This window comes from Phragmites australis, chromosome 18 (genome assembly GCF_958298935.1).
Source record: "Phragmites australis chromosome 18, lpPhrAust1.1, whole genome shotgun sequence".
Classification (NCBI taxonomy): Eukaryota; Viridiplantae; Streptophyta; class Magnoliopsida; order Poales; family Poaceae; genus Phragmites; species Phragmites australis.
The window spans coordinates 18,183,309-18,206,718 of NC_084938.1; the positions used below are offsets into that span (position 1 = coordinate 18,183,309).

Genomic DNA, 23,410 nt, shown 5'->3' on the forward strand with positions numbered 1-23,410 from the left:
AAATACAATATAGTTAAAGAATACGGATATCATTAAATTAATCATATTTTTGCTCAACCATGTGAATTGCAGGTGCAACAAAGTCGCCATATCCGTTGGAAAAACCGTCACTGCATAAACCGCGCCCGTCAGCAACTCTATCGCCTTTCCACGCCTCACTTCCCTGCGAAGCAGCAGCGTGCCGATCCCCCCCCCCCCCCCAACCCAAACCACTCCGCGCCGCAGCTCACTCCCGCACGCACTCCCCGATGGCGTCGCCGGCGACGATCCCGCAGCGGCAGCTCTTCGTGGACGGCGAGTGGCGCGCGCCCGCCCTCGGCCGCCGCCTCCCCGTCGTCAACCCCGCCACCGAGGCCCACATCGGTGACGGATCGCTCTCGTTTTTTTAATAATTGGTTGCGTGGTGAGGCGCTGACGCGGTAGGTTTGCGCGCGCGCAGGCGAGATCCCGGCGGGCACGGCGGAGGACGTGGAGGCCGCGGTCGCGGCGGCGCGGGCGGCGCTGAGGAGGAACCGCGGCCGCGATTGGGCGCGCGCTCCAGGGGCCGTCCGGGCCAAGTACCTCCGCGCCATCGCCGCCAAGGTACGCTGTTCGCCTATTCTGCGCGTCGGCGCGTCATGTGTGTGCCCTCTAGTTTTGAGGTTTGACCAAAATTGGTCGAGTGGTCTTCCTCTGCTTGCAAGCATTGGTAGCTTAGTTAGTACTGTACTATTCGGGAGCCGTTTCGGCGAGGGATTTGTGGAATATCTTGTTGGATCGTCGTAATCCGATCCTGATTGACGGGCAGTGAGGTGGAGTGGGTGTAGCCGTGTAGGTGCCTATGGTCATGGCGGTGCATATTTTCCCAACTGTAAATCTGTGCGCTCACTTGCGTTAGCTACTGTGTGGCTCTGTGAATGGAAGGAGTGAAATTGTCACTGCCGAATCACGTTGTATCTTTCAGTGGTCCGTCTGCTGCTTCTTCCTGTGCATTTACTGGGACCCGCATCCTCTGTCAGAGGCGCTACAGTAATTCGTGAGTGATGAACAGTAACTACAGCTTATCACTGTAGCAGCTACTGTAGCGAAACACGGTCGAAAAGGGTACTGTAGCAGTACTGTATCATTAAAAATCCTAACCGCATTTGTGATCCGGCGGACATGAAAACGCGAACTGCAAAATACCGTAGCACATTTGACTTTGCCCAAGCAAAGTTAGAGGATGCAAATCCGCATTTACTGACCGTAGGTGGCTAAGTGTTAGTTTCCGACTTTCCGTATGCTAGAAAGTACAACTTTAAATTTCAAATGTAGCATGTCTATTTAGGGGAAATACTTATGTTTGGTTTTGGCGTGAAAGAACTTTTGCTTTCTGATAAAACAGGGTGTGTTGGCCTTTAGCCTAAGCTCCAAAGTCAAAAGGCCTCAAAACATCTGTTTCTTTGGACTTAGATTGGGAAAGTCTGGTAATATTTGGGTCATCAAATTTTTGTTGACACATTGACGTATATCATGTTTTTCGTGTGAAAATCTCTTGTTATTCAGATAGTTGAGAGGAAATCTGAGCTGGCAAAGCTAGAGTCACTTGATTGTGGGAAGCCTCTTGATGAAGCAGCATGGGACATGGTATATGACACACCTTATGGAAGTGTGCATGTTTTTTTCTGGCATGACATTCTGATCTGTTTGATATTCCTTCTATCAGGATGATGTTGCTGGGTGCTTTGAGTACTTTGCAGATCAGGCAGAAGCCTTGGACACAAAGCAAAATGCCCCAGTTTCTCTTCCGATGGAAAATTTTAAATGCTATCTTCGAAAAGACCCTATCGGTGTAGTTGGGCTAATCACACCTTGGTATTTTTTATTTGTCCCAGTCTCACTGTTATCTGTATTTATGATCAAAATTTGCAGGCAAGTGGCCTGCATTCTGTAATACAGCTTCATTTTTCATAGTAGACATCAGAGTTGTATAGAGAATACAGTTGTATATTTGAATCTAACCACCCACACACACACACAGTCTGTTCAAGGTAGTTTTTGATAACTTAACTCATCACTGGCCTGAAATATTTCCAGTGTTCATATTTATACTTCCTATCCAGTGTTGAGTCTCACCTAGCCAAGTCAATATCCGTTTTATTTTTCACTTGCGCGAATGTTTGGCCGACTTCACTACATATTATTGTTTTGTTGATCCATACAACAGTGTGCTTTGTCCTTGTCCAAGTGTTGCTTCTGCTTAATAAGCCCACTATTCTGCTGTTGTCATTGTTCACATTTTTGTTGTGCAGGCCACTTCACTGTATTGTGCTTATATAGATGTCTAAAATTTTAACGAAGAACCACAAACATTTGATTCAGTTATTGATTTACTTCTATTTTTGGTTTCTTCATATGTTCTTGTATTGATTATTTTGACTCTGAAGTGTTATGCTCTGTACTTTGTATTTGTTGTGCAGGAACTATCCTCTCCTGATGGCTACATGGAAGGTAGCTCCTGCTCTGGCTGCTGGTTGTACAGCTGTGCTAAAGCCATCTGAATTGGCATCTCTGTAAGTATCAACATGTTATGCCATGTTCATGCTATAAACAATGACATTTGAAGTATCTACTTTTTAAATTACCAGGACTTGCTTAGAGCTTGCTGATGTCTGTAAAGAAGTTGGCCTTCCTTCCGGTGTCTTGAACATTGTAACTGGATTAGGTCCTGATGCTGGTGCTCCTTTGGCAGCACACCCAGATGTCGACAAGGTACGGCTGTTCTGCATATAATGATATAATCATGCGTGACACATCAATGAAAAGGATATTCCTCATAGCATGGGTTATCTGTGTATTTAGGTCGCTTTTACTGGGAGTTCTGAAACTGGTAAAAAGATTATGGCGGCTGCAGCTCCTATGGTCAAGGTTTGATCAAAATGCCTGTGAATTTATGCTCTCTTTCTAGTAATATAATGTGTCATCTGTCATGCTTTTCTCTCTCTTTTAGTTTATAGATTATCAGAAGTATGATTTGAAAACCCTTGAGTTTCATTTTGATAGGAAATTCTATTGCATTCCTTACCTTTATATTGCATTTTTCTTGACAGCCTGTTTCACTGGAACTTGGTGGGAAAAGTCCTATAGTAGTATTTGATGATGTTGACATTGACAAAGGTACATGGATATTCCTAAGACTTACTAAATTCCAAAAGTTTGTCAATGTGGCAATGTGGGACTTCTTGCAATTTGCAAAAGAACTTAGCTGATCAGAATACTAAACCCCCGAAAGCCCTTCATTGGTATCTCAGCTTTTCACAGAAATATTCAGCCGAGCAGGCTGCTAGAACAGGAACTACTTTGGCATTGAAAATTGATTAATAGGATTAGCAACATATCAATCCAATAAAAAGACCACTTGCTTGCTTTGGTTTTAACCAGGCTTTGTACTGGTTGTTCTGCTGGTATAATATTTACAGCTGGGGCATGCAAATTGAATAAAAAGATGAAATGGAATGTATGTGATGCAATATGTATATGTTACATGAATTCATCTTCATTGTTGATCGCAAGAAAGACAGTAAGGTCTGAACTTATGTGGAGAATATAAGCTTTAGTTCCGGAAAAGGGTACATTTTACAAATTTCCTAACTGTGACTTCAGTTAATGGATGCTGACACTTCGCTGAATGTGAATTCAGCTAACACTTCCATCATTGATTCTTCCTTTTGAACATAAACAGCTGTCGAGTGGACTCTGTTTGGGTGCTTTTGGACCAATGGTCAGATTTGTAGCGCAACATCTCGTCTTCTTATCCATGTAAGTATTGTGTCATTGTTGGTATTGCTAGCTGGAGTACTTCACACGCTGTAGGATCGAGAATGACAACTAGAGGGAGGGGGGTGAATAGACGTCTCAACCAATTTCTTTCGAAATTGATGGGCTTCTCCTATTTTCACCCAACGCACTTAAAAGCTCAAGCGGAAGCAAAGCAGAGAGAAAGTTCAAAAGGAAGGTATCAAGGCAACATGACTCCATAGATAGAATATGAACCCTAGATTCTATTCAAGATCATTCCATGTGTCTTAGCACTCGAAAGCTCGCAACTTGCAAAGAAACTAAAAAAGATGATCATCGGGCAAAGAAACTCTCCAAGTTGATAATCCAGAGGCAAGAGAACTCAAGACCTTCTCATATACATGAGTGTGAATTTTGTGCCTCTAGCAACAAGAAGAACAACTTTCCAAAATGAATGGATTGCAGCTCAAAAGCAAAAATAGAAAACAACACGAAAATAGGAAAACTTGCAAGGAAGGCAAGGGAATCAAAAGAATGAGACTAGAAGGAGATAAGCACGAGCATATGCAAGAAAATAATCTTTATTAAGCACAGAGGTTAGTCCTATTTTTGACAGATTACAAAGTTGTTTCTCCTACAAAAGCCCTAGCCTATTACAAAGACTAAGCCTATACTCTCATCTCTTCCAAAGTCTATCACTAGGCTCTCAAATGGTTGACTCCACCTCTCTCTACAGCCCTACCTCTCTATTTATAGGCCTAGGGAGGTACCTTTGCTCTTAAGTTTTCTTGTTCCCAAAATACCTCTCACCGATAATGCACTTATACCTACCACCGAGGTATTTTGGTTCATTTTTTGCTCCGTCCATCGAACGGCCACGACTTCTTCATGACTTAGCTTTGCCTCGACGCAAGTTTTGCGATAATGCCACATGACCCTTCAGCCCTCCCACGGTTTTGTGGCCACATCGCGAAACCGTAGCACGCATTTCAAAGCGTGACTAGCTGCCACTTGCATTGCCTCAAGCAAGTGCTCTGATGTCGACGCGTATACTCTATCGTGCGATCTTGACCGCCGGCAAGTCTCTCCCGCTCCCGATCCATCAGGCCACCTTGTCACTTGCACTGGCACCTCCTTTGCCTGACTTCGTCAATACACCGTCTTTATCCTTCTCCATCTATGTTTTGTTTGACCTTTACGTGTACCACTAGGATCACCCTTGACTCCGTCCGACCTCCTTGATCGTCCAGCACCAAGCCTCCCGCTTGGCCCCAATCATCCTGCCGTCGATCGTCAAGTTGCATTCATCACCTGCACACTATGAAACAAGCAAACATGTTTCTTCCACTCCAAAACTATTTTCAGGTTAGCTTGAAACAAAAATCCTCAAATGAAAAAATATCATGCAAAAATCGTGAAGACTGGATGTTCCGGTGTGTTTTGCTCCTGGATACTGGACCATTCGGTGAGTTCAACTTCATTTACACACAGATTTTGCTCTCTGTAAGAAAAGCTCCGGTGAGATACTCCGGTGATCTCATGTCCATCATCGGATCATCCGATCAGTTCAGATGCACCAAACTCTCATTTGCAACCTCTCTCCAAGAATTTGTCCGGTGAATAGTTCGGTGTGCACAAGGTATAAGCACCGGACCATCCGGTGCCTTCATCTCCCCTAACTTGCTTTTGCACCCTCTCTGCAAAAATTAATCCGGTGCAAACTCCGGTGTTCACAACTTGGAAACACCGGACCATCTAATGAAGGCAATGCCACTAGACCTCGTTTTGCAACTTCTCTGGATAAAATAGTCCGGTGTTGTCGCTTGCCTTTACCGGACCATCCGTTGCACTACTCCCAATTTCCTTTCTACGCTGAAATGCTCCGGTGCTCCCTTCATCTTACACCGGACAATCCAGTGAGTTCAAAATCTCAAGCACCGGATGATCCGGTGAGGTAATTTTCCCTGGATTCACACCAACTCTATTGTACTTTCCAACAATGGTTAGCTATAAGCAAAATCATGCATAAACACACTCACGCCAACCAAGTTCAACTCAAGACCAACGTTGTCAATGACTCATCACAATCAAACCAAGGTACATCTCAACTTGGTTTCTCAATCTCTTCCTTAATGAGTTCATTGACAATACACATGAAGATCAAAGAAAGAGCTGACACACAAGAACCAATAAGCACATATAAGTGATCCAAAGGCCAACATAAGATGGAATTGCAAAAGCCTAAAACCGGAAGACAAAAGAAGCAATTAAAGCTCACGACATTGGATTTGCTCCCTCTTGTATCATTTTTCTTTCCCCTATCTTATGCAGTTTCACTTATTTTACTCCCCTTTGGCAATGCAAAAAATGTGCGAATGCAATGCGAACCTACAAAGCTTCACATATATATCACAAAGCACTTGCAAAGACTAGAGATGTCAAAGCACAACGAGGAGTAAACAATATAACTCAAAGGTGTACAAAGTCTCAAAATGATTCCATCTCATAAGCACCGGGAGTATAGCAAGTTTTGATCATATTGTTCAATTATTAAAAAGATATCACCATAAAAGTATACACAGTTTCATGTGCAAAGATTAGGGAAACTAGTGTTAGATTAAATTCAAACTAGGTAACCAAGTTCAACCCGACGGGTTATGCAAACACCCATATATCAATCCAAGTTTTAGTTGGACAAGATAAAAAAGAACACACTTAGCACATTACATAATCACAAGTTAAATTTATCATTTGATCATTTTCTTATCCTCAAGTGAACTTTAACAACTATGGGTTCACTTCTTTGGCAAACCACATTAAGCATTAAGCCACCGTATTAGATGCAATTTTCGTTCAAAATTTGATCATTCATTTGATGAACTCAACATAGGATTCAAGAGATGTAATTTTTCTCAAAGCTAAGATAAATTGTGCATTTACGACACAAAAGAGCAGATGCTCTTCCAATGGTTAATCGTTGGCTAAATATTTACATAGACAAAGTTCAAGGACCCTCAATCTACTGTACCGAACAAAACGGCCTAGCATAAAGATTTCACAGAACTAACATTAATTTAATGCACTGATCAAACTAAAACAAACATTCAAGAGTGACAAGTGATTATGTTTACTATGCATATTTCAAGTTCATTCTTAGAAAATACAAGCTAGTTCAACAAATTTCATGCTATGTCTCAAAAAGAGTTTAAGCTTGCACAAATTGTTATACATCCACTACACTTAGTACAAATTCACATATAGTACAAGAAAGTGCAATAAACATATAAGTGAAGCTAATCTAGTATGTTTATCTTATAAAATACTATGCAATACAAATACAACAAAAATAAGATGAAGTATGTACATAAAAGACTCCCCCTCACACAATGCCATATGGATGACGCACCAAGCTTACCCTTCAAATAGGCAAATCTAGTAGCATTTAGAGGCTTGGTGAAGATGTTGGCTAGCTGATGTTGGGTATTAATGTATTTCAAATCTATGTCCCATTTCTTATTGTGATCTCTCAAGAAGTGGAATCTCACATCTATGTGTTTGGTTCTGAAATACTGAACTAGGTTATTAGCTAGACTTATGGCACTAGTGTTGTTACACAAAAGTGACACACTCTTGAAATCTAACTCAAAATCCCTCAAGGTAACAACCATCTACAAAATCTGTGAGCAACAGTTAGTGATAGCTACATATTCAATTTCAACAGTAGACTGCGCACCGCTACACTGCTTATGAGAGGACTAACACACAAGAGAAGTACTAAGAAATGATAAGTATCAGAAGTACTCTTCCTGTCAATTCTACATCCAGCAAAATCCGCATAGGAAAAACCTCGAAGAGAAAGCGAAGAGGAAGTAAAAAATCAGAGTCCATACTCGAGAGTGTGTTTGAGGTACCTCAAAATGTGTTTAACCACCTGGCGGTGAGACGTTCTCGGTGAAATCTGGAACCGAGCATAGAGGCAAACGCAAGTTTCGCGATGATGCCACGTGACCCTACTGTCCTCCCGTGGTTTTGTGGCCACACTGCGAAACCCTAGCATGCTTTTCAAAGAGTGACTAGCCGCCACTTGCTTTGCTTCAAGCAAGTGCTCTGATGTCGACGCGTATACTCCGTCTTGTGATCTTGACCGCCGGCAAGTCTCTCTCGCTCCCGATCCCTCGGACTGCCTTGTCACTTGCACCGGCACCCCTTTCACTTGACTTCGTCAACACGCTGTCTTCATCCTTCTCCATCCATGTTTTGCTTGACCTTTACGTGTATCGCTAGGATCATCCTGGACTCCGCCCGGCATCCTTGATCGTCTAACACCAAGCCTCCCACTTAGCCCTGATTATCTTGCCGTCGACCGTCAAGTTGTATCCATCACCTGCACACTAAGAAACAAGCAAACATATTTCTTTCACTCCAAAACTATTTGTAGTTTAGCTTAAAACAAAAATCTTCAAATGAAAAAATATCATGCAAAAATCGTGAACACCGGATGATCTGGTGAGTTCAACTTCATTTGCGCACAGGGACTTCGCTCTTTGCATGAAAAGCTCTGATGAGATACTCTGGTGATCTTATGTCCATCATCGGATCATCCGATCAGTTCACATGCACTAGACTCTCATTTGAACCTCTCTGCAAGAATTTATCCGGTGAATAGTCCTGTGTGCACAAAGTATAAACACCGGACCATCCAGTGCCTTCATCTCCCCTGACTCGCTTTTGCACCCTCTCTGCAAGAATTAGTCCGGTGCAAACTCTGATGTTCACAACTTGGAACACCGGACTATCCAGTGAAGGTAATGCCACCAGACCCCATTTTGCAACTTCTCTAGACAAAATAGTCCAGTGTCGTCGCTTGCCCTCACCGAACCATCCGGTGCACTACTCCCACTTTTCTTTCTGCGCTGAAATGCTCCGGTGCTCCTTTCACCTTACATCGGACAATCCGGTGAGTGCAAAATCTCAAGCACCGGATGATCGGGTGAGATAATTTTCCTTGGACTCACATCAACTTCTTTGTACTTTCCAACAATGGTTAACCATAAGCAAAATCATGCATAAACACTCTTGCCAACCAAGTTCAATTCAAGACCAACGTTGTCAATAACTCATCACAATCAAACTAAGGCACATCTTAACTTGGTTTCTCACACACTTATTGGTTGTCAACCATAATATATTTTCTTGGTGGTATTGCTTTAGTTTTTGCTCACCCTTGCATCAACTTCTTATGCAAGAATATTCTATGATGCCAATATCACTCCACTGAATGAATAGCGTCTGCTATGTGCGGTATGCCTGTTTTGAATGTTAGCGCATTGCTTGCTACCCTAGGATTAGTTTCCTTAACTGCCTAACTATTTATGGTTAGTTTGGATATAATCTGCTAGCTGTACAAATCCTAACAGATCTTATATCCTTTATATTTGGGAAGTAATCCCTTGTAATCAATATATATAAACCACCCTATGGCTTACCTGCCGTGTGTGGTGTTCTTCCATATTTTCTCCTTTCTACATGGTATCACAAGATTAGGTTCCTCTCCAGGCCTCTAGCCCTAACCACCGATTGCCTCCGGTTCCCTGCCATCGGTTTTCACCTCTGCTGCATCATGTCAACCGAGCACTCTTCCAGCTCGGTGACATCTCCCTCCTCCACCTCCGGCCTCATGCCACAGCCCCTGCCCGTCGGCTCCTCTCTCCCTAGTGCCGTCGGCCTTGCCTCCAATCGCGCTCAAGTTCTGGTCCTCCTGGATCTTGAAGTTGCTAATTTCACAAAGTGGAACATATTCTTCAAAGCTCTCCTCGGCTGCCATGTCCTTCTCCACCATGTCGACGACACTGCTCCTGCTCAGCCTACCGATGCCACCTGGGTCTCCGATGATTGTGCAGTCCGCACGGTCATGTATGGCTCCATGACAGGCGAAGCTCTCGACATCATCCTCGACAAAGAGCATGATGCCAACGCTCTGTGGGTTGCTACCGAAACTCTCTTATCTGGCAACAAGGAGAGTCGCACCATTGTCCTTCTAAACGAGTTCCATAGCCTCCAACAGGGTGATCTCTCCATCACGGCGTACTACAAGGAGCAAAAATGTCTTGCCGATGCTCTCCATGATGCCGACTCCTGTCATCGATTGCACTTTGGTTCTCAATGTTCTGCGTGGTCTGAACAAGACCATGGCAAGCGCTGCCACCATGATCGCGATGACTTCCCCGCTGTTGGACTTCACCGCAACCCATTCTGCCCTTCTCAAGGAGGAGATGCGCCTTGGCCTTGCTACCAAAACCGAAGCAACCTGTGCCCTCCTGTCCAGCGCCACCAAGCCTTCCTTGTGCAGTGGTGGTGCTTGTTGAAGTGACGCCTCATCCCTCTCCAAGTCGAAGAGCAAGTGGAAAAAGAAGGGCGGCGGCTTCAGAGGCAAGCAGAGTGCCCCTGCTCCAAGTTGTGCCACCTTCCCCCTTGCCCCTAGTTCTGCTTCAGTCCCGACCAGGGGCAGTGGCCGATGCCCCCCAGTGCTCCCTTCCAGCATATCGGTCACCAGCATGGTGGGGTTGGCATCCTCGGTGCGCGTCCTCCTCAGGATGTCACTGCCGCCGCTCCGCTGTACCAGACGCAGCCCTAAACTCCCACGGGTGCCTCTCCTTCCTGGGACAGTGCTGGCCACATCTCCGCCATGAACAACCTCCAATTCAGCAATGGGAGTTGGGTTGTGGACTCTGGCGCTGCCACCCACATGATACCCGACGACGGTATTCTTCGCCACACCTCTCCCTTTCTCTGTCCTTCATCTGTCACAGTCGGGAATGAGAACTCCATCCTTGTCTCCCGCTCAGGACATTCTCTCATCCATACATTCCTTTGCCTCGAACAATTTACCCGTTCTTCACGTTCCCTCTCTTGTTCGTAATCTCTTGTCTGTTCGGCAATTTACCCGTGATAACTCATGTTCTATTGAGTTTTACTCTCTTGGTTCTTCTGTGAAGGACCTCCGAACAAAGGCCACAATTTATCGCTGCAATAGTGGAGGTGATCTTTACACTTTTCCCTCCTCCGTTGCACCATCAGGGGCCTCCGCTTATGTGTCTTCTGTCATGGCTTCTGAAGTTTGGCACTGTCGCCTCGGTCACCCTGGTCGTGACGCCACCACCTCGGTCTAGCAGTCCTCTGCCATTCCACAAATAAAATCTTGTAGCAGTTTGTGCCATGCTTGTCAGCTTGGTAAACATGCTCGCTTGCTATTTTCTTCGTCTACTTCAGTGTCTAAGGCCTCTTCCGATTTAATACATTGTGATTTGTGGACCTCTCCTATTGTCAGCATGTCGGGCTATCAATATTACCTTATTATTGTTGATGATTTCTCGCACTTTTATAGGACTTTTCCTCTGCGTGCCAAATCCGATGTTTTCGCCAAACTGGAATCTTTTTTCGTGTTCGTCCAGACACAATACGGGATTCTCATTGGCTCTATCCAAACTGATAACGGCACTACGTTCCTTGCTCACCATGGCATGGTATTTCGCCGGTCCTGTCCCTATACCTCTCAACAAAATGGCACCGCTGAACGGGCAATTCACACTATTAATGATGTCATGCACACTCTTCTTTTTCAGGCTCAGCTCCCCTCTCAGTTCTAGGCTGAGGCCCTGTCTGCGGCCACCTACCTCCTCAATAGGCGTCCCAGTACGGCTATAGCTTCTGCTACACCCTACTACATTCTTCATCGAGTCAATCCTTCCTATGATCACCTTCGCGTGTTTGACTGCCTGTGCTATCCCAACATCGCCGCCACTGCCACAAACAAACTCCACCCTCGTTGTTCCTTGTGTTTTTCTTGGATATCCGCTTAATCACTGCGTCTATCGCTGCTATGATCCTCAAAGTGGCCGCATCATCTTGGCTCGTCACATGATCTTTGATGAATCTGTGTTCCCTTTTACCGCGTTAACCTCGTCTCCACCTCCCTCGGTGCGAGATCTTAATTTTTTGCATGAACTTGATGCACTTCCCTTTCACTGTCCGCTAGCACCTCTGTTGCCCGTACTATCTGTCGTGCCTGATCCTAAGGTCGTGGCCCTGGCAGCCCCTAGCAAGCCACCCGTACGCCTGGTCTACTCCAGGCGGCCATGTGCCCCCCCCCCCCCCGGCGTCCTCCCTAGCAACGCCAGAGTCACCTGCTGCTGTCTCGGCACCAGCAGCATAGGCTTCCCCTGCTGCACCAGTCTCTGCTTCCTCTCCATTAGGGCTGACTGCCTCCACAATAGCTCTGGCACTTAACGGTCATGCTGCACCGCCCATCGTCGCCCAAGCTGCTCCTGCTGCTCGGCCTGGGCCCGGCCCTCATGCCATGAGGACGCGTGCCAAAGATGGCATCATTGCCCCTTTCTAGCGCTATGGCTTCACCACGCACCATGCTGGCATTTCTCCCGTGTCCAAGTCTTATCGCTCTGCGTTGCAAGATGCCAATTGGAGATAGGTCATGTCCACTGAGTTCCAGGCACTTCTTGACAATGGTACATGGACTCTTGTTCCGTGGCCACCGGGGACTAATATCGTCTCTGCCAAATGGGTGTTTAGACATAAGTTCAATTCTGATGGCTCCTTGGCACGCTACAAAGCTGCTGGGTCGTTCGTAGTTTTTCTCAATAGCCAGGCGTCGACTACGAAGAAACTTTTAGTCTTGTTGTCAAGTCTGCTACCATTCGGATTATTCTCAGTGTTGTTGTCTCTCGAGGTTGGTCTATCCGTCAACTGGATGTCAAGAATGTCTTCCTCAATGGCACCCTTGACGAGACTGTCCACTGCGAGCAGCCGTCCAGCTTCGTTGATGTTAGCCGCCCCCAACATGTTTGTCAATTGCTGAAGTCTCTGTATGGCCTCAAGCAGGCCCCCCGGGCCTGGTACCAGCGTTTTACCACTCACATTGCCTCGCTGGGTTTCGTTACTGCCGTCTCCAGCATGTCCCTCTTCGTTTATTGTTCTGGAACTCAAATTGCATACCTCCTGTTATATGTGGACGACATCATCATCACCGCCTCCTCAGATGCTCTTCTACAACAGTTGAGTCGCTGTCTCCACAGTGAATTTGCTGTGACGGACCTTGGCGATCTTCATTATTTTCTTGGCATTTTTGTAACCTGGACCAACTTAGGACTGTTCCTATCTCAGCGCCAATATGCTATTGACTTTCAGCGGGTTGGTATGAGTGATTGTCATTCCACATGCACTCCAGTGGACACCCAATCCAAGCTATCCGCTACGGCCGAGGAGCCAGTCGCCGATCCTGCCGAATACAGGAGCATCACGGGCGCTCTCCAATATCTCACTCAAACGAGACCTGTCATCAGCTATGCAGTTCAGCAAGCCTGCTTGGATATGCACGATCCTCAAGAGCCTCATCTTGCTCTGTCAAGCGGATTCTGAGGTATGTCAAGGGGACTCTTGGTCATGGTCTACATCTCCATGCTTCTTCGCCTCTGGCCCTCACTGCATACTCTGATGCCGATTGGGTTGGTTGTCTTGATTCTCGTTGCTCCACCTCGGGCTTCTGTGTTTATCTTGGAGACAACCTCATTTCTTGGTCTTCCAAGTGCCAGCCGACGGTTTTTTGAGTGCTGTTGCCAACGTTGTTGCTGAGTGCTGTTGGATTCACCAACTTCTCCAAGAATTACACCTTCCCCTTCAGTCAGCAACTGTTGTTTACTACGACAATGTTAGCACGGTCTACATGTTTGCCAATCCTGTCCATCACAAGTGCAGAAATCACATCGAGATTGATATTCACTTTATGCGAGAGAAGGTTTTTCTTGGGCATGTTCGTGTTCATGTACCATCCATTCTTCAGTTCGTTTACACCATGGAGAAGGGGTTGCCGACCAAGCTCTTTCTTGAGTTTTGGTCCAGTCTTGCTGTCCGAGAACCTCCTGCTGCGACTGCCGGGGGGGGGGGGTGGGGTAGCTCATTGCTTTGTACTCTAAGATTAGTTTCCTTAACTTCCTAACTATTTATGGTTAGTTTGGATATAATCTGCTAGCTGTACAAATCCTATCAGATCTTGTATCCTGTATATTTGGGAAGTAATCCCTTGTAATCAATATATATATATAAACCACCCTACAGCTTGCCTGCCGTGTGTGGTGTTCTCCCATATTTTCTCCTTTCTACATTGAATAATATCTACATGTCCATTGTTTAACATCTAGGCTTGAGCTCTTCGGTTTGCTGTGTGTTTTGGTTTGGTGCATATTAATGAAGTCTATTCTCAATGGTCTGATTGTATTTTTGGTCAGCAACATCTTACCACTCTATTACTCTTTCAATTTACATCTCAATTATGAAAGAAGTTACATTATTGTTGTCAGCAACATAGTAATCAAGTTCCGTCTCCCATGAAACTTTTGCAGACAAAAATTGCTAAAGAGTTTCTTGAGAGGATGGTTGCTTGGGCCAAAAATATCAAGGTCTCAGACCCACTTGAAGAGGGTTGCAGGCTTGGGCCAGTTGTTAGCGAAGGACAGGTACTACATGTTAACTTTGTCTAACTTCAAAGAAGCTGTCATTGACAATGCTAGACTTTGTGGCTTCTTGCTGGATTGTTGTGATCTTCTGTGGTAAATTTGGTCCTTCTGAATAAATGGTTGCATGCTCTTGTTCTTGGTAGTTGATACAGGATGTAGCTTCCTCCAATTTTGAGAGGATCTGTGTTCAAGTGCACTGACTGATACCACCTTCTTTGGGTTTACTTTGTTATATCTTTTTACAGTAAGAATTAAAAGTATGGGTTAATGTTTATGGTCCTTTAGCACTGGACCAGGAGAGATGGACACCCTAATCACCACCCTCTTTGCAATCTTCTACATAGTTGCAACTTACTCGTTGCTTAAAATTGTTCTTAGGGATCATACTCATGTTTTTGCATTGTCTCAGTATGAGAAGATTAAGAAGTTCATATTGACTGCTAAAAGCCAAGGTGCTACTATTCTGACTGGGGGTGTTAGACCGAAGGTAAGCCCCAGTGCATTTGGATGTACAGAGATCCACATGCTATTGTGAGATAAAACTAATGTTTTGTGTGTTTTACAGCATCTTGAGAAAGGGTTCTATATTGAACCCACAATCATAACCGATGTCAGCACATCAATGCAAATTTGGAGGGAGGAAGTCTTTGGTCCAGTTCTGTGTGTTAAAGAATTTAGCACCGAAGACGAAGCCATTGAACTGGCCAACGATACTCAGTGAGATACTTGTTTTTATTACAGTTTCAATATCTTTCGCTGGCTTGCAGGATGAACATAATCTATGGGCTATGGCGCGTGAACTTATCCTGCTGTCATTTTTTCTTTTGATAGTTATGGTCTGGCTGGTGCTGTGCTTTCTGGTGATCGTGAGCGTTGCCAGAGATTAACTGAGGTATGAATGGAGTTATAGTATACTCGATCATAGTTATTCAGTTCTAACGACATTTGGTTGATAAAACTTATGTCCAAATTGTCACTTTTTAACTTGCTTTATATGCGTCTTCTTCAAGGTTGATATTTCCTGATCGATATATGATGGTCCAGTTTATTACCTTTTTTTATTTGCAACATAGAATCCCTGCAAAAATACTCTCAGAATTGTTCCGCAGTGTTCCTCTCAACAAGGTGTAACGAAAATTTATACTACAGGAGATCAACGCAGGAATTATTTGGGTCAACTGCTCGCAACCCTGCTTCTGCCAAGCTCCTTGGGGCGGGAACAAGCGCAGTGGTTTTGGACGTGAGCTCGGAGAAGGGTGGGTAACATGGAGCAATAACATTCTCGATACACATGCGGTTAATGTTATAGGATCTGACTGACACTGCGCCTTTGTTTCACTGCAGGGGCATTGACAATTACCTAAGCGTCAAGCAAGTCACGGAGTACGCCTCTGATGAGCCGTGGGGATGGTACCAATCCCCCACCAAGCTGTGAGCTGGCACGAGAATTTCGTCTATTCCATTAGAAATTTAGAATACATCGATCCCGCATGGAACGAAACCAAAATGACATTGTGAACTATGAAGTTGCGGAATAAAGGTCAGAGTTGAGAGTTGTACTGTACGCTTGTACTTGGTTCGTATGCATAGGCTTTGTGAGATGGTGTTTACTCTGTTCGTGCTACGACTAAGTAAAGATAACTAGTGAAGGAACGCTACATAATGATGATTTCAGCGTAACCTGATATTCGGTCAAGCCAACCTCAGGTTATGATATATGCAATCTTTACATAACATTTGCATCGGTTTTTGCACCGTTGGTTTTATTAAATTTATAAAGTATACTCAAGTTTTTTCCTTAGAAGTTTTATTAGCTAGGACTTGGCTTTTTCTTAAGGATCCACATTGTAAGAAAATATGTGAAAACAATAGGATTCTGTCACCCAGTTTTAAGACCAAACAAAATGCAAACTACATATATGTCAGTATCAAGTTACATACACTAGCAAATACAATATCTAATCTAATATTATAACGTATTTTATTACATCAATAACCCAAGGGTCTAAAAGAAGATTACAAAGCAGTGAAAAATAAACTTAGCACATCGCCCAACTCCATAGGCAGTCGACCGAAAAGCCGTCTGCCTAGAACTCAGCTCCATCTTCTAGGAAGTCCTCATAGTATTCAGCTTCTGAGCAGCAACAAGATTATGGAGGAGAGAGCAAGCGTGAGTATATAGAATACTCAGCAAGTGTGGGAAAATTATGACATGGGGCTAAAAGTCAAGATTGGCTTAACTCAAAGGTTTATTGGCATAAACGCTATTTTATTTGTAAAACAGTTATAAAGACAAACTATTTCTATGTGAATGATTTTTCTAAGGCAAGAGCCAAGATTCCTATCACCTTGCTCCACAACTGAAATTCCAACCACCTCTAAACAAAGCTAACTGAAATTACAGTTCCTACCACTATGATCCACTAATTCCAACCCAAGACCAACTCGAAAAACCACCCGACTAATCATGTGAGGAATCCATGTCGCTCATGATCATGAGCATGGCTGATATATCAGTTTTCACTCTGCAAAGGTTGTGCACTTTACACACAAGACGTGTCTTCCTATTTTGCTAAGTACCCGTTGGGCGACGGATAACTCTTACACACTTTCAAGGTGCGCGCTAGGAATCCACCGCAGAGCCTTTCCAACGCCTCTCTCAGCATGTGTTGACCCGCTGAAGTTTCACCACCGTACATAAGTGGAGTACACCCTCCACCCCAGAAGCCCCCTCTTGAGCCTTACGGTTCCAGACCCGTACCACTAAATGATCTTCACAATGTTGAGAGAAAAGCGAATTACTAAACTAGATCCGTCCCATACCAGGCTTGTGGTTGTACTGTTTTCATGGGTGGTCACTCTACGAACCGGTCCTTAACATGTTTGGGCAAGACTGCCATCAACCCAACAACAGGGTAATAATCAATTATCCGAAAGCCAATAATTCTGCCTGGAACACATCCACAGGATAACCAACATGCTAACTTGCCCAGACCCTACTATCTTAGGTTAATCACTTTTACCAAATTTCATCATTATTAACATAATTCGTCTATGCTACCCATGAGCCAGCATAATTAAGCACATTCTACCCATAACACGAAAACAAATCTACGGCTACAAGGAAGATTGAGGAAAACTAGTAAACCCTAACAATAGGATAACATATTTGGCAAGCATGCAATTTATAGAACAAATATTTTTCAAAAGTAGGTGCAATATGTTCAAGGACACTTGCCTTCTCCGATGAGTTACTCGAAATCTTCGAAGTCTTGATCCTGGATGTTCTCGAACGCTTCCGAAACGAACTCCTCTACAAACGAGCAAACAAGCACCACTAAGAACAGACACTAAGCAAAGCAAACATATAAAACAAACACTAGAGCAAGTTAGGGCACACTTTCAGGAAGATTTTGGGCGCAACAAAGCGAAAACTATGGTCAAACAAAATTCTAAGCGACTAAAAATGACAAAAACTATTTTCTAAAATTAAACTTACTTTTTAAAAGGCCTAAAACATTTATTGTTTCAAATTTTATAGAATTATTTTATAGCACAAAATGATTAAAACAATTTTATGAATTTTATTTGCATTTTTCTGTAAATAAAACTAACTTTTATATGTATAAAAACAAATTAAAAGATTTTATTTTATCAAAGAATTCATTTTTAAACATTATCATAATTAATATATATTTTCTAAACTATTTTTCCAAACAAAAACATTATTCTATCCCTAAAACTATTTTTTTCATAATTAAAACAGAATTGCAAACCTATTAAAAACATATTAAAATAATTATATAAAGCATTTTCTATTTTCTGAAATTTTAGTAATAAAGAAAACCTATTTTCGAAATATTCGAATTATCATGAATTATTTTTCTAAAGAAAATCGAGTTTATTGTGTAATCACTGACGTCATCATTGATCGGGCTGCTGACTTGGCTTAGAAGCGCTGACTGGACTAGCCACGTCAGACACAAGTGCACATGTGGCTGCTAACTAGGCTATGCTGACTCGGCGCGAAACTCATTAAATCCTACGCGCACGATTTTAATCGGACGGCCGAGATCATCTATGCCGCACATAAAAGATCGGACGGTGGGAGAGCGGGGTTACCTCAGCTCTGGCGGGATGGCGATGACAACGAGCTCGGGACGACGGAGGACGGTCAAAGATGGGCGGAGATGATGCTGTAGTGGTCGGTAGTCGACGGCGAACGGCGGACCACGACCAGATGAGGGTGGCTAACTCGTTTGAGGGGTCGCGAGATGTCGGGGAAGGCCGGAGTGGCTTAGCGACGGCGAGCTTCAACGGCGGATGATCGACAGCCTTGGGAGCTCGGCCACGATGACGGAACTCGACGGCGATCGGTCGAGGACGACGACGTGCGAACGGAGAACACCAGCGGAGGCTCGGATGGTGTCGGGGAGACGCTAAGCAACTCGGCGATGGCAGCGGGGTGTAGAATAGGTCCGGCGACGGCGCTAGAGCTCACGGTTTAAGGAAACTCGATAAGTTTTGTGGAATTGGGCGCGGTGGAGTGCAAAGAAGCTCGGCCAAGGGGTCAATTGAGGTTTTATAGAGGGGGAGGACGAATTGAATCGACTGACGGGGATTAAAGGCGGCGGTGGAAAATTGGGCTCGGTTTCCTCGTTCTCGTCCACTTTCCATCGCGAAATTGAACCGGTGTGAATGCCCTCTTCATTGCGGCACCGATTTCCAACTAATCGTGGCTTCCTTCCATTACTCACGCGTGGCATTGATGGATTTCCAACGGGTGGACGGCAGAGGAGGGAAAAGCGGCAGGGAAGAGGATGGAGCTGACGGATAGGTTCCACCCAACAGAAAGAGACAAAGAGAGGGAGAGATCAAAGAGGGAAGAGGGAGAATAGGTGTGACAGATTCAGTATTATTATTAGTTATTCGAAGAATAATAAAGGATATGGTCTGGTGTTAAGCACACTAATTAGCAGCTGGGGTATTAGTAGAGTTTGAGATTCTTACTGGCGGAATACATGATAATCCGGGCTATTTGATACGAATATGATCTTTGTGCACGGAAACACTAACAAACGGGGGCCAGCTAAACCACACGCTTAGAGCTATGTTCTTCGACGAACAGCCTCATCTCCACGAGCTTGCGGGAGTCCGCGATATACGCGAACAAGTGGAAGGCGTGGATGGCGTACGGGTACTCGACCACCTTCACCAGCTTCCCCTTCCCGCGCGTCGCCTCCACGTACCTCGCCTGGCAGTCCTTGAGCAGGTCGAACCCGCCGACCACAACCATCGACGGCGGGAACGCCTCCGCCAGCTCGACATGCTCGCCGCGCACACGCGCCGCCGCGTGGTCCGGGGTGGCGCCCTCCGGCAAGAACTCCCTCCAGTAGTAATCCGTCACTGCCATGGACAGAGAGCGGCACGCCTTGTCAAGCGCCACCTCGGCCCTCGTCCGCTCCTCCCCACCGAAGAACGGCTGTATCAGGAGGACGCCGGAGAGGCGGAGGCTTACAGGAGGCGACGAAGTCGTCGACATGGATGTCCAGCGCTGGGCCACGTGATGCGCGATGTTGCCCCCCGCGCTGTCGCCGGCGAGGAAGGAAATGGAGAGGTCGACGGGGGCAGGGACAAGGTCGCTCGGCAGGGCGTTGGCGTCGAGGTAGCGGAGCGCGGCTACGCCATCGTCGTAGGGGGCGGGGAAGCGGTGCTGTTGAGCGAGGCGGTAGTCCACGGACACGACGACGGCGCCGAGCTCGCGGCAGAACCTGCGGCAGAGAGCTTCGTAGGGGCGGGACGCCGCGGAGAGAGCCACGAAACCGCCGCGGAATTAGACGACGACGGGAAGCGGGGCGCCTCCTGCCACCGACGGGGAGAACACGCGAACCCGGAGGCCTTGGGAGGCGTCGATGGTGACGTCGGCGGAGCGGACGCCCGAGGCGTCCGGCCTGGGATCGGCGGCGGCGTGCAGGTCGACGAGCGAAAAGAGGAGGCGCCGGAGGCTGCCGTCCTGGCGTTGCGTGACCGCGAGAGCAGCCAACTTGGCGCGCACCGTTCACGGCAGGGCCGGTGACCGGCGGCCGCTGTGAGGGCCGGCCATTTCTTGCTAGCTTGCTTGCTTGGACTGGACTGCCGTGTAACTTATACTAAGCGCGCGCGAGTACATGAGGTACAAATTCCTTGTGGCGTCGTTGCCATTGGTAGCCTCGTTTTCGTTTCCTTATTCAACGTGCACCTGTCATATGATAATCATTAGTCCAGGACAGGCAACGCCATTTTCTTTTCCCTTCATGGGCAAAATATAACGCTGCAAGCACAAAGTTGTAGGTTTACATTTTCATATTTACTATGTGACAGTTGAGTGAAATCACCCTGTCTCACGTGACGGCATGTCTCTGCGATCGTGTCGCGATTCGTGCGGCTGAGATACCAAGTTCGACTCGTTTAGTTAGTTATCGGGTCCGCTCTTTGTTATTGGATCTGGATCCAACTCATTATTCTAACTGAAATATCTAGGTTGTCTATCGTTTCGTCTCTCTCATTTCGTCTCTTTGGATCTGAGCAATTTGGTCGGCGGAGGCCTCGAGATGGCGATTTCCAGGCGGCTGAGCCCCCACAGCGGACTTCTTCGCCGGTGAGCTGCTTCATCTCCTGTGCGATAGCATGCTTGCCGGTGACATGCTTTAGCTTGTCTGTTTGCACTCTGTTTGGTTGCGATTTCCCCTTTTTCAGTCATGGAGTCTGCGGTTTCCAAGCGGCGGAGCCCGTCAGTAGTGTTCTTCGCTAGTGACATGCTTGAGTTTGTCTTGCGCTAGGTCTACTGCTCCCTCTCCCATGCGCTAGATCATCTTCTCTTCAATTTTGGTTTGTGTTTTGTTTGCTTGTGACCCCCCTAATGCTTCTTGTCTCGTGCAATTTGTTGTTTGTGGCTTTGATTCTCTGTTGTAAATTATTCATGTGCCATTTTGCAAGTGTTTTTCTTATTCATTCGATCCAATTTTTCTGTAAATTGACCTAATTTCACTGCAATTTTGTTGATCCAATTGTGCTTTGTGGGAACAAGGTTAATGTAAAGAACATGTAGGTCAAAGCAAAGAAGGTGACACTCCATAGGAAGAAGAACCTGCAGTACTATGAGGTCTCAGCTAAGAGCAACTACAACATTGAGAAGCCTTTCTTGTACCTTGCCAGAAAGCTTGCTGGGTGAGGGTCTCAACTAGTAACCTTCTCGTTCTTCAGCAATCCATCTATTAGGCTTGGGCTAAACCAACTTACTTTTTGTTGTGTCAGTGATGTCAATCTCCACTTTGTTGAAAGCCTTGCTCTCCTTCCTCGTGAAATCACAATTGATATGGTTGCGCAGAAGCAGTAAGTATTTTACCATGGAAACTACCCTCTGTCGCCACCTTCGTCGCTGCTCAATTTCTTACTGCTTGGTTTTTGCAGGCATGAGGCCGAGCTGGAAGCAGCCGCAGCCCAACCACTGCCAGATGACGATGATGACCTGCTCGAGTAGATGTTCCTCTGTGCTGCTTTACGTTGTCGCCCGATGAATCTTGTTTTGCGCTCTTGTGTCATAAGCAATCCTATGTACTTTGGGATGAAGTTTTCGTAACGGCCAAGGTGTATGAGGCTTTTGATTGATGTTTTCTATATCAGTATCAGTACACTCATTTGGTTTTAGAAGTTTATGAACTTGCTTTAGTTGGTATATATTGTTACAAACCTCCATCACTAATCACTCAATGTTTTGTAAAATTGTCATTACTAAATGATAAAATTCACTTATTACATTTATAAAAATTGAACTTGGAAGAAACTACAATTAGTAACTATAGAACTTGCAATTAGTACATCTGTATCTTATCTCTGCAGAAGTAGTTGCAATATTTTGTCTATAGTAGAAACTCTGAGTACTTTGCACTTCTATTCTTTTTTCAAATGTCTGAGGTACATGCATTTATCATTTAAGGGGTTATTTGGTATAATTTTTTAGAATTTCATTTGTTCAATGCGCAAATTGCATATCTTGGTTGTTGCAATTAGTATAGAACAGTAAGTGCAAATAGTGAAATTTGTACATATCCATAGTAGGTGTTATAGAAATTATCCTGATTGTCACTTGAAATCTTGTTTTGACTCACACCCTGTATTCAAAGAATGGTTATTATACATCAGAAATAAATGTTAGTTGATCATTAGTACCTAAATTTAAGCAAAAAGCACTACTGGTTATGCTAAAGCAATTACCTTCATACGTTCTGTTGTACGTGCACCTCCTTTTTGAATGTTTATGTCATGCTCTCCCAGCAGATAATTTGGTAAGTACACTTGTGTTATGAATTGTTTCAGTTCTCTGTAATGTATTTTGTAAGGGATTTTTATTCGGCATGCTCCAAGAAGTTGTGTATGTCCTATTATAGAAAAAATTATTCTCTTGTACATCAGTTACTTATCTTGTTCATCAATTTGCCTAAGAAGATTCACAGATCAGTGTATGTAACAACAAGATCTATGTATATCAATAATACTGACATCAGCAAGCTTCTATAGAAATTAATTTTCTCTTGTTCTTTGTTTATTGCTTTTCTATAGAAATTAATTTGTCTCATGTAGATTTCTTAGCTGTCGTTCTATAGAAATTAATTTTTTTGTTTATCTGTATAACAACTTTCAGGTTGCAGGTCGGTTGCACCTAACCTAAAATCAACAATCGAAGATTATGTGAAATGATATCACAGTTGGGCTCTGGCCCAGTCAAGAAACAACATACATGAACACCTTGCACTAGGTTGCTTTAGCCTTTAGGCATCTAGTGTATCATTCCCAACCAGCTGTTCTTATGTGCTGAATATTTCTGTTGATTCTTCTTCATCATGTTCTCTCTCTGTTCCACCTCACCTTTTATTCTCGGCTGAGCTTTTGTGTGTTGCGTTTGTGTTATGGATCTCTTGAAGCAGTCGTTGCTGTTCTTTTCTTTCTTGAATGTTGGGTTGGGGGCATGTTAGATATCTCACAACATTTCCTCACTGGAAATGCGTTTGAATACATTAACGGGCCAAATTTTGAGTTTTGTATAAGTATACGGCTGAAAATTCGCTTATCGGCTCAGTATAGTAGTATAT

At 44.7% G+C, this 23,410-nt stretch overlaps 2 protein-coding genes and 1 pseudogene across 2 annotated transcripts; 2 read left to right on the plus strand and 1 right to left on the minus strand.

The window, feature by feature from the left end:
• Positions 1-177: 177 nt before the first annotated feature.
• On the plus strand, positions 178-15,983 carry LOC133898751 (betaine aldehyde dehydrogenase 2). The gene is made up of 15 exons (XM_062339438.1): positions 178-363; positions 440-582; positions 1,525-1,605; positions 1,685-1,833; positions 2,439-2,531; positions 2,607-2,730; positions 2,821-2,886; positions 3,069-3,135; positions 3,701-3,777; positions 14,169-14,282; positions 14,692-14,769; positions 14,848-14,999; positions 15,114-15,174; positions 15,432-15,538; positions 15,627-15,983. The coding sequence occupies exons 1-15, from the start codon at positions 249-251 to the stop codon at positions 15,715-15,717; spliced, it is 1,518 nt and encodes a 505-aa protein (XP_062195422.1). The 5' UTR covers positions 178-248; the 3' UTR covers positions 15,718-15,983.
• A 3,220-nt stretch (positions 15,984-19,203) lies between these two features.
• Positions 19,204-20,495, minus strand: LOC133899450 (probable carboxylesterase 18). Its single transcript, XM_062340438.1, has one exon. The coding sequence runs from the start codon at positions 19,822-19,824 to the stop codon at positions 19,372-19,374; it is 453 nt and encodes a 150-aa protein (XP_062196422.1). The 5' UTR covers positions 19,825-20,495; the 3' UTR covers positions 19,204-19,371.
• Positions 20,496-20,872: 377 nt separating this feature from the next.
• LOC133898587 (GTP-binding nuclear protein Ran-1-like) lies at positions 20,873-21,927 on the plus strand (annotated as a pseudogene).
• Positions 21,928-23,410: the final 1,483 nt, after the last annotated feature.

What these genes read in the sequence shown, in the direction of transcription:
- LOC133898751 (XM_062339438.1), top strand. Translation starts at nt 249, where the DNA reads ATGGCGTCGCCGGCGACGATCCCGCAGCGGCAGCTCTTCGTGGACGGC. An exon ending in CATCTCGTCTTCTTATCCAT is followed by an intron (nt 3,778 to 14,168) that starts GTAAGTATTGTG and finishes AAACTTTTGCAG; the next exon opens with ACAAAAATTGCTAAAGAGTT. An exon ending in GGACGTGAGCTCGGAGAAGG is followed by an intron (nt 15,539 to 15,626) that starts GTGGGTAACATG and finishes GTTTCACTGCAG; the next exon opens with GGGCATTGACAATTACCTAA.
- LOC133899450 (XM_062340438.1), bottom strand. Translation starts at nt 19,824, where the DNA reads ATGTCGACGACTTCGTCGCCTCCTGTAAGCCTCCGCCTCTCCGGCGTC.